This window comes from Populus euphratica, unplaced genomic scaffold (genome assembly GCF_000495115.2).
Source record: "Populus euphratica unplaced genomic scaffold, PopEup_1.0 scaffold1524.1, whole genome shotgun sequence".
NCBI classification, from domain to species: Eukaryota; Viridiplantae; Streptophyta; class Magnoliopsida; order Malpighiales; family Salicaceae; genus Populus; species Populus euphratica.
Genome location: NW_011501369.1, coordinates 26,760 through 37,569, shown reverse-complemented (window position 1 = coordinate 37,569; position 10,810 = coordinate 26,760). Strand labels below are relative to the sequence as shown.

General features: G+C 34.8%; 1 protein-coding gene across 1 annotated transcript; it reads right to left on the bottom strand.

Annotated features, from left to right (window-relative positions):
- On the bottom strand, positions 1 to 6,292 carry LOC105117771 (cinnamoyl-CoA reductase 1-like). The gene is made up of 6 exons (XM_011015530.1): positions 6,067 to 6,292; positions 4,224 to 4,393; positions 3,173 to 3,364; positions 2,114 to 2,276; positions 1,531 to 1,717; positions 1 to 309 (listed from the first exon to the last, which is right to left on the bottom strand). The coding sequence occupies exons 1-6, from the start codon at positions 6,185 to 6,187 to the stop codon at positions 165 to 167; spliced, it is 978 nt and encodes a 325-aa protein (XP_011013832.1). The 5' UTR covers positions 6,188 to 6,292; the 3' UTR covers positions 1 to 164.
- Positions 6,293 to 10,810: the final 4,518 nt, after the last annotated feature.

The following is a 10,810-nucleotide window of genomic DNA, read 5'->3' as shown; positions in this document are numbered from 1 at the left end:
ATTTTTTAAAATAAACCTTACAATTCTTTATTAAACTATTTTTTTAAACCATAACTATAAAAACAATCGCAATGCATGGAAAGCAAAATCACCATCGAGTTCTATGCTATACCCTCCACCGTTTATTTATTTCACGTAAGAAAACTCTTGCATGCAGGAAATGCTCAAAAACTGACGAATCCTTTCTCCTTCAAGCTTTCCACGGTTTCCTTGATGCTAGCTTCCAAAGGAATGAATTCAATACCCAAGCTTTTGGCTTTTTCTTTGGAAACTTGATAGATTGGCACACATGGCTTATCATCGGCGCACCTGCCAAAGTTTATCACAAAGGAATTCAATATAACTTTTGAAGAAAAATTGAAGATGATGACAGAGAATTCTCAAAGAGAACAATCTACTCTGTTCAATGATCTTCAAACACTTAAGTTAGTGAAAAAAGTGGCCTTGAATGAACACAGATGAATTTTGGTGTCGAATTATTCCATGAAACAAATTAACTAGAACTAGCTACAACAAATCATCAAAAAGGACTAGCTGATGATTGTACCATTCAAGATGTGACTTTCATCGTGTACTTATATTTCAAGGTCAAACACTTTTCAAAAGAGATGCATGATTGGAAACCAGGCGAAATGTGCACCACTATTACCCAGGCATGGTGTTGCCATCTGCTTTTTAATGCACATTTTGCAATAGAATGCTGGCTACTGAACAGACAAACTTCTACTTCTCCTTGTTTTTTTTTTCTTTAATTGAACGGACTTTTTTATGTGCCTTCTAAACTGGCACAAGAAGGTGAGGTCGGTAATAAGCATCACAAGAATGGGTAGGCACACTGCCACCTTACTAAAATCTGTTGGAATATTGTAATTAATGGGCAACACTTTTGAAGCCTATCCTAAGGAGTAGAGTTACCATTGTCAAAAGGCTACAATGGTAGTTGCACCACCATTGACAAAAATAATGCAACCCATGTGTTGCGCCACCATTAGTGCCACAAATCATGTCATGATTTGTGGATCTTGTCTTCCCATTGATGTCTATAAATAGAGGCATTGTTTGAGAGTAAAATGAGAGAAAGTGGTGAGTGTGTGTAAGAGAATAAGAGAGAAAGAAAGGCTGCCAAGGGCAGCAGCCCTGCTGCAACTGCAGCAATGAGCTGGGAGTTGACTTTGAGTGAGTATAATCCTCCTCCTCCAAGTATTTGTTTTGTATTTTTTCTCTATCTCTAATAATATTGATTCTTCCGTGGAAGTAGGCGATTTACCGAACCACGTTAAATATTGTTTCAATGTGCTTGGCTTTCTATGAACAAATATCAGTACATCATTGGTCGGATTCCCCAACAAAATCTTTGTTTACCAAATGCATATGCCGCCGTGAAAACCACACAAAATAAGGTGACAAAAAGGTAAATGCCGTGAAAGGTATAAACAGGGTAGGGAGAACAAGAGTATTGTGACTGAGATCAGAAATCATCGGAACAAAACAATAAATAGAAAGGGTAAATTATAGTGGGAAAAGACTTACTTTTCCGGGAGTTGGAGATCAGGATAAAGCTCTCGCAGAATCTTCACTACTTCTGAGTGGTGTGCCACTCTCTCAACCAAACAATATCTCCCACTAGCTGATGACAGCTCAAATGCTTGTATGTGTGCATTGGCAACATCTTTAACATTTATCCATCCAAAAGATGCATTGGGGAAAGTTTGTGCTCCTGCATTCAACACAGAGGTAAGAAAAGAGCCACATGCTTTAAGGAAAGAATATTATCAAACAAAGAGTTGGCTACATTACTCTTCTACGTTAATAAAGTAACAACTATTAATATTTGGGTTTCTCTTCTTCAAAACAGTATTTTTAACTTGGTAAAAAGCGTGTAACGGATAGCCAGCCAGTGTTGTTGTCCAGTAGCATGGGAGATTTAACAATTCTAACAAACAAACATAAAATGAGTGCTTTTAATTTGCAATTTACGTCACTTATGCAAGTTCTCTACAGAATTTTATGCGCTTCTAATTTGTTCTATGCAAGAGTGATTTGTTGAGATGAAATATATGCTACTGGTTACGTACAGGATGAAAAGATTAGTCTAGTTAGCATAAAGAAGTACCTTTTATTAGGCTTAAAATTGCTGCAGTACTTGTATTAAGTGTTGGCTGCAAGAGAGGACCAATAACCATTGATGGATTTATTGCAACCATGTCCATACCCTTTTCTTTTGCAAATTGCCATGCAGCATCCTCAGCCAATGTCTTTGAAAGCACGTACCAAAGCTAAAAACATACAGGGAATAAGGGGTTGGAGACAAAATACTGCAGATCTTAGCACAGCCCATTGTCAAATGCACATGGTAGAAACATTTCGTTATCATTACTTACACATCATCAAAAGGCAGCAGACAGAATTGTGTTTAATGGAATGGCCTAGAATGAGAGAAACCGCACATTGAACATAACTATGAGAGATAAGTTCGAATTGATCATGAGAAAAAATATTACTGATGTTTAATTCTCAGGAGCTACATCACAAGGATGGCTATCGTGTCTCTTTGTTTATTCACTAATATATTACTGATTTGGTAGGAGAAAATGAAACTTCATTCAGAAGATTTTATAGAAGCAAAGGAGCAGTAGCTTACAGTGAAAGTTTTGAAGTCAATAGCAGAAGTAATGAAAAATAGATTCTTAATACCATTTAGAAACACTTCATCTTCAAAAAGAATTTTCATATCTGATGTGAGAACGGGGAAAAAAATTACATCCTTATATCTTTCTATCACTATTTTCTCTGACTTTCTACAAATGATAATTTATTATTCAGCTAAACCTCCAACTTTCTTAGAGCAATGTCCAAACAAACATAAAAACAAAGAAAGAAACATCATAAGCAGAAGTTACGCCTAGCATAAAATGACAAAATTGCAAGCAATGTAGTTGTGCCGCCACCACCATCTGGCTCAATCAGCAAAACCATATCCCAGAGTACACTCAGTTTCAGAACAGAATTAAAATGGATAAAAGTGAACTGTGTGATTTGATTTCCATTTCCAAAGCAATGAAGAATGAAACAACTCGACACTAAAAGTGAACAAGATTTGAAAAATATAATTTCATAAGTGAGATAACTTAATTTTCCTGAAGATCCAGAAAGTATCGGCACGTGCACACACCTTAGATTCTCTACACAGTTCCGGATCCGAAAACCAAGTTTCATCCACTACTACATCTGGAGTCCGAGGTTTCCCATTGTAAGCAACTGCAGCCATAGAAGATGTTAACACAACTCGTTTGATTGATGGGTGTTTTGCACATGAGCCAAGGACATTGAGTGTTCCTTTCACTGCAGGATCAAGCAACTCTGCCTGAAATGAGAAGAAAATTGATTACAACCATTTGAAGACAAATCAAAACAAATCCAGACCTCAACATCTAAAAGTTCATCTAAACATGACCCTAAGAACAAAAGACAGAATTTATTTTTTCAGACTGTAAATCAGCATAAACTGAAAGAAATAAGTTCCCATGCTGCACTCTAATAGCATAGTTCAAGAATCAGTGAAGGCAAATAGCATTTACATAGGCCAAACCTTTTTTTAACCTTTACAGGAAAGCTTCAAGTCACAGCCCAATACAACTGACCTGGGAGCATTTGTGTAAGATATATTCGAAAACTATATTGCTCGATGCTGGATACCTTCCTAAGAAAAGGTGTTCTTTGATAACATATATATATAGGTCTCAAAGAACTGCTGCATCTTATACATAGCCTGACTTTCATGTACCTCAACAATGAAGGATATCAAACAATATCACATCCTACTCATAGCCATGAGCTCTTGTGACAGCATCTTAATTAGCAGGAAGTAAATCTGTTCACAGTGCCCTTCTATTCCTGACAGTGAATCAATAAAATAATGAATCTACCATGTACTGCTGTTAATTTTGGATTCAAGTGCACTATGGAAGACTGATCCATAATGTTTTGTTCTTTAAATCCATTTCAATATTAATAATTTAATATTTCAAAGTATTCGGCATTTAGACAGCATCCAGGGTGTAATATTTCAGCACCCTGATGCATATGAATATCACAATGATTGTGAGAAAGATACATTCTATTTTGGGGCACTATTTAAGTTTCTACCTGATTTTCATAAATAATGAAGTCTCATGTACATAAGAAAAACTGCAGTTATTTAAGAGTGGGTATGCAGGATTAACCTGTGGGTCCTTGACATCATAATAACAAGGAGATGCAGTGTGGAAAACACCTTCACACCCTTCAACAATAGAATCAAAGGAACCTTCTTCCAATAAATTTGCTTTGACCAGCTCAAGTCTCTTCTGAGCTCCACAGAGTGCACGCAAGTGTTGTGTCTTTTTGGGATCATCTGTGGAATATAAATTGACAACAACCAGTAAATCACTGAAATTGCAAGTAGTTTTTGGTAAATATAAATTGTGATGGGCAAACTTAAAAATTGTAACAAGTAAACTATTTCCCCTAAGTCAACCTCACAGGAAAAAACACAAGTAAGATCATTCTGTCATGATGAACAGAGCATGCCCGAACTATATAGTCAATAACATTATATTTCTCCAAAGCACACTAAAATAGATTACTTTCAGTTTTAGTGTAATATAATGCATGATGAAGCAGCGTTATTTTTTAGTAAGAGCATTTTGCTTAAGGACTTTCATGGTTCAGTTCAAGAGAAAACAAGTAACGCATACTAGCATTTCTGTTCATACACCTTTCATTATCACTACTACATGGTTACAAAATGACATAAAACGACCAATTTTTTACAATGCCGCTTTACTGCAGTATGGCCACTGAAATCAGGTAACAAAATGGATTGACACGAATTTCAGGAGTTAGAATACCATGAGGAATGATAAACCTGAGAGACCAGAAATCACAAGACTAGGTGATCCAAAAGTCTGGATTTATATGGCGTCACTGCAGGATGACCACTTAAATCAGGCAAAAAGATGGTTGACATAAATTTCAAGAGCTAAAATACCATGAGGAATGGTAAACCTGAGAGACTCAAGAAATCACAAAACAGGTGATCCAAAAGTCTGAATTTATGTAGAATCACGGTTCAAATTAGATTAAAAAAAAAAAAGAATTTTTTGTTTTAAAAAAAGATAAATCGACAAAGAAGACAAGCCAGAAACACTACCGGAACTTTACTTAAAGCAGGTATCTTTCCCCGTACAAGAAGGGGAATTGTGCGCTTAAACATGAAAGAAATGGTTCTAACTCAATTGGGTGAGAGAGAGGCTTAACCCAATTTCATACCCCAGCCATTTAAACACAAAAAAGGAAAAGATTTTTGAAATATTCCCCCATTTGATATCCCATTACTTAACCATAATTTTCAAATACTTTTCCATGTTTTGGTACAAAAATAAGAAACAAATTTGGGATAGTGAGAGAGTGGTTAGACATTTTTGGAATGCCAATATCCCCTCGGATTGTTTAATGCCAAAACAATCTGACATCTGCAACAACAGCAACAGAACATACCTTTGAATTTATCATTACATTAACTCAATTAAAAGGCAATCTTTTTCTCATTGCTAAACATTTCATGTTTTCAGTTAACGTCAAAATACCATTATCATCATCGCTTACTGCGATTCATGATTTTAATATTTACTAACCTTAGCGAAATAAGAACTTCCAAATTACTACTTGTAATTCTCAATCTACAACAAGCTTATATATATTCAAGAGGGTGGATTTTGTTGGAGGCAGAAGAAGCTTGTTGTAGATTGCATTTTCTTTAAAATTCATTCCGATCACCAAAAAAAAAAAAAAAAAAACAGAATTCCAATCTTTAGTCCCTGAAAATCCATGATTAACCGCAAAGCAATGATCTAATCACTCCCATCAAAGAACCAAATTACCATTATTTAAAAATGAGTATCTCTTGATTCTTGCAATTAAATAACATAATGATCCATATCTTATATCAAAAGCAACAAAAAAAATAAGAAAAAAAGAAAGAAGCCGTGCAAGGGAAAAGGATGATAGAGGGAGCGAGTGACTCACTTGGGTCACGAACAGAGGCCTTGACAGTGTAACCACGTGAGAGGAGGAGCTTGACTATCCATGAAGCTATATAACCCGAGGCTCCAGTCACGCACACAATCTTTCCAGCTCCAGAGCTCATTATCGCTCTCACTCTCTGTTTTTTTTTCCCTGATGCTCTCTGTCTACGTGAAGTAAAATATTTATAGTTTGTTCGATCTAATCTGATATTGCGTGAGCGTCTGTCAGTCTGTCCTATCTGCCTTATTCAAATTTGGTATTCATATTATTTGTTATAACCTAATTTTTAAATAAATATTAAAAAAATAAATTTAGTTGAGAATTGAGTTAAGATAGCATAAATTTAAAGTTAATGGTTGAAATTTTTAAAATTTAAGAGTTAATTAATTAAAAATTGAAGAATTAATAAGTTTGAAAATTTAATTAAAATTAGAATTATTTTAATTAATAAAATCAAGAGTTTAATTGAAGAATTAATGAGTTTGAGGACTTAATTAAACTTTGATTTAATTAATTAAAGGAATTAGAGATTTAATTGAAAAAATACCAAACTTTGGAGTTGATTCAAGAAAAATTACTAGGAAACTAAAGTTTAAAAAAACCAAATTGAATAATCCAGAAACTCAGGATTGTTATGTAAATGATGCTATAACTCAGGGATTCAAATTGAATTTAATCCAATGGCACAATTAGAAATTAATTATTATTGATTAAGATCCCAATTAGGGACAAAGTGAAAAATAGTCATTCCGAAGGACACAAACGACGCCGTTTGGAAGCACTGTTCATCATCCCTTTCGATTCGCACGGAGAAAGCTGATTCAACAGGAAATCTGCAGCAAATCATGGACCACGTCTCCTGCCCATGATCCCGTTCGTGATTTGAATAACAGTCCTGCAAAGACAGGACTGAATTTGAGGCTCTCTGGCTCTATAAAAGGCAGAGCAGAACAGAGCAATGGAGGGAGAAAAACTCAAGTAAAACCCAGAAAACAGAGAAGGACGAACAGGCCAAGAACCAGGGAAGAAAACAGAAGCAGAAAGAGAGGAACACAAGCAAAAACAAGGAAGAAAAACCCAGAAAAACAGGGAAAACCAGAGCAAAAAACAGAGGCAGAACCAGAGCAAAAACAAAGCAAAAAACCCAGAGAAAGAAATAATACACAGAGAGAAGGAGAGTAAAGGAAACCAGCATACACAGAGAATTTTCCCTGCCATTGCCTTCATCTCTGCAGACATCCCTGCACAAAAAGAAAAACAGAAAAAACGCAAGCAAGAACCACAAAAAAAAGAGAGGAAAAACCCAGAAAATAGAAAGAGAGAAAGACATACATTATAGAGAAAGAGAGATAGATACAAAAACAAAGAAAAAGAAAGACAAAAAGAAAGGCAAGGGAAGACAAAGAGGAAAACAAGAAGAAGCAGAGGAGAGAGTGTCTGTTCGATCATCAATGTCACGTCTTCATCGCCATCGTCTTCGTCTCCAACAGTTACTGGTAATCCCTTACTGACAATTTTAATTCACCAACACTGTGCATTAGAGATTTAATTGCATGGTGGTTGTAGCAAGCGTGCGTGAACAATTCACGCATGACTGCGGGTAAAAAATGTCTGGTCACTGGCTAGGCCAGTGACCGGGCCGGGCTAGCTGGGCCTAGCCCGGTCGAACCTCAAAAAAAAACAAAAAAAACAAAAATGTGTGTAAGTATAAATAAAAAAAAATAAATATAAATTTATTATTTTTATTCATTAACACTAGAGTCAAAATAAAAATACTGATTTAAATTTATTTTATTGTATTTTATTTAGTTATATAAAAATAAAAAATATGCATGCAAAAATAAAATAAAATAAATTTATTGGTTTATTCACTGACGCCAAAGTCAGGAATAAAAATACTGATGTAAACTTATTTTATTTTATTATATTTTACTTTTATTTAGTTACATAAAAAATATGTATGCGTAAAAAATAAATTTATTTGATTTGTTTATTCATTGACGCTAAAGTCAGAAATAAAAAAATTCTAATTTAAATTTATTTTGTTTTTTGTGTGATGCGTAAAAATAAATTTATTTGATTTGTTTATTTATTGACGCCAGAGTCAGGAATAAAAAAAAAGTAATTTAAATTTATTTTGTTTTTATAACTACGTGATATTTACCAACGCTAGAGTTGGAAATATCCGTAGTTAAATATTCATTGACGCCAGAGTCAGGAATATTACATGCAAAAGCACCATAGTATAAACCAACAAAACATTAGCAATTTATGACAAAGTTAACAATGCAACCTGCCTTAGGCCGGACGCTTAAGGGGTGATAATATCTTCCCTTTGCGTAACCAGTCTCGTATCATAAAATCTCTGTTGACCAGTTAAGGTTCCTCGTGACCATAATAATAGGTGGCGACTCATTAAACAAGACCATTCACCATCAAAGAATATGATACCAGAAATCCATTCTTTCCATGAAATAAAATTGTTAAGGCCACTGCGATGTTGGGTGCGACAGAATAGTGACTCCATTGGGGACTAATGGATTAAGCTTTGCCTTTTGTTTATTATTGCTATTTTGTTTGTTGTGTTTATTTGTTTATTTTTCCTGCATTTACTGCTTTAGCATGCATCCTTGTTTATGTTGACATATATCACTTTAAGAGCACACACTTTACAACCTAAAATAAGTGCGGGAGTAATGGTACCCTAACGGCTTTAACCTGGGTAAAACTTGTGAAACTATCCAATTTTCGTTTGATTGTTTACTTGGAAGTAGTTGATATGCCAAACTGATATTACTTAGGGCCTTTATTTTCACACTACTTGTAAGCCTCATATCGACCTTTTGAGGACGATCACTAAGCATGCGAGAGACCCTCTGAAACTAGATATTGACAAACCCATTGATGCACTTAATAATTAAGATCTTCCTATTAGGTTGTCATCCCATAAAGGGTTAGTCCGCATTTCATATGTATTTTTTTAATTGAATCAACATTTTTGCATAATTGTATGATTTACATTTAGCAGGTTAAAATATAGGTTCCCCATTAAAACCCACCTATAACACTCGTTCGAGAAAAAGACAAATGAAAAATGAAGAAAGAGCCTAGTTGGAAGCTCAACACCAAAAGGAGGTGGACAATCTTAGAGAAGAAGTCGCAAAGCTTACTAGTCTACTTGAACAGGCCTTGAGAGACAAATTTGGAAAAGCAACACATATAACTTAGCCTGAACCTATGCCCATAAATCCCTTCAATCTATAGAATCTGGGGGCAAACGGTTTGTCATCTAATTTTTAACAAGCCATGCATTTCCAACCAGCATACCCCACGAGAACTCCTTTAACCATTAATTCTATAAAGAAGGAATCTCAAAAGGGCAAGATAGTAAAAGAAGATGGTCTGAACAAATTGGTTGCCCTAGAGTAAAGGATGAAAGAATTTAAGGCAATTCACCTATATGATCCTATAAAGGCTGCTGAGATGTGTTTGGTGCCAATGTTGTCATTCCTAAAAAGTTTAAAGTGCCAGAATTTGTTAAATATTCAGGAACTCAATGCCCTATAACTCATCTCAAAGCATGTTGCAACAAAATGGCTGAGGTGGTTGATGATGAGAAACTGCTGATTCATTTCTTTCAAGACAGATTGAGTGACACTACCCTCACTTGGTATATACGGTTGAACAATACTAAGGTAAAAAATTGAAGGATTTAGTTGATGCCTTCATGAGGTAATATAAGTTCAATATAGACGTGGGCCCTGATCGGTTAAACTTGCAAGCTATGGAGAAGGACAACAAAGAGTCCATAAGGGAATATGCTAAACGATTGAGTGAGGTAATGCACAAGTTAACCCTCCCATGTTGGAAAAAAAGATGATCAGTTTATTTTCCAACACCTTTAAAGCTTTGTACTTTGAATACTTGGTTAGAAGCTTTGTACAATATTTCATTGACCTAGTTGTTATAGCTGAGAGGATTGAACAAGCCATTGAGTTAGGTAAGATTGCTAACCCGATCGAGAAGAACGGTTTCACTAAAGGTGGTTTTCAAGGCACTTATCGTTCCTATAGCTAATTGCTTCACACCGACTCCTAGAAATCAACTATCTTGAAGATAAAGCTATAATGATATTAGGTCGAGAATGATCTACATATGATTTCAATTGACTATTGAAAAGATGTCCTTGTCGAGGAGAATGAATGATTGAAAGATTCCAGAAATTCCAATAAATGATCGCTAAATGTTTAGCCCCTTTATGTGTTATCATTCTAGTGTTCATAGCCCAAGATGTTGGCATAAGTTCTTTATTGTTAAAATTCTTTTCCAAAGTTTCAATAAAATAATAAGTTTGTCATTCAATCATGTTTACGACCAAGCATTATTCTTAAGAGAGTTTTCTTATAAGAACTTATAAATACACTTTGGAAGCCTCGCGTGATCTCATAGACGCAATTCATCTCTTTTACCAAAATCAGTTTCCCTATTGGAGTTTTGAAAAATTGATCTGGCATTTTGATTTCAAAAATAATTTGATGTTTATTCAAAAATGATATTTTTGACATTCTACAGTAGAATGACAAGTGAATGAAGCAACTCCTTTATAAAGGTGACCAAACTCTAAAAAGAAAAAGAAAAATGAAATGAATAAATACCCTTACCTCATAACTCTTGAATCATGTGTTTTTAAATGTATGAATAATGGTATATAGTGAACTCATTGCTCATGACTCATAAAATGCAT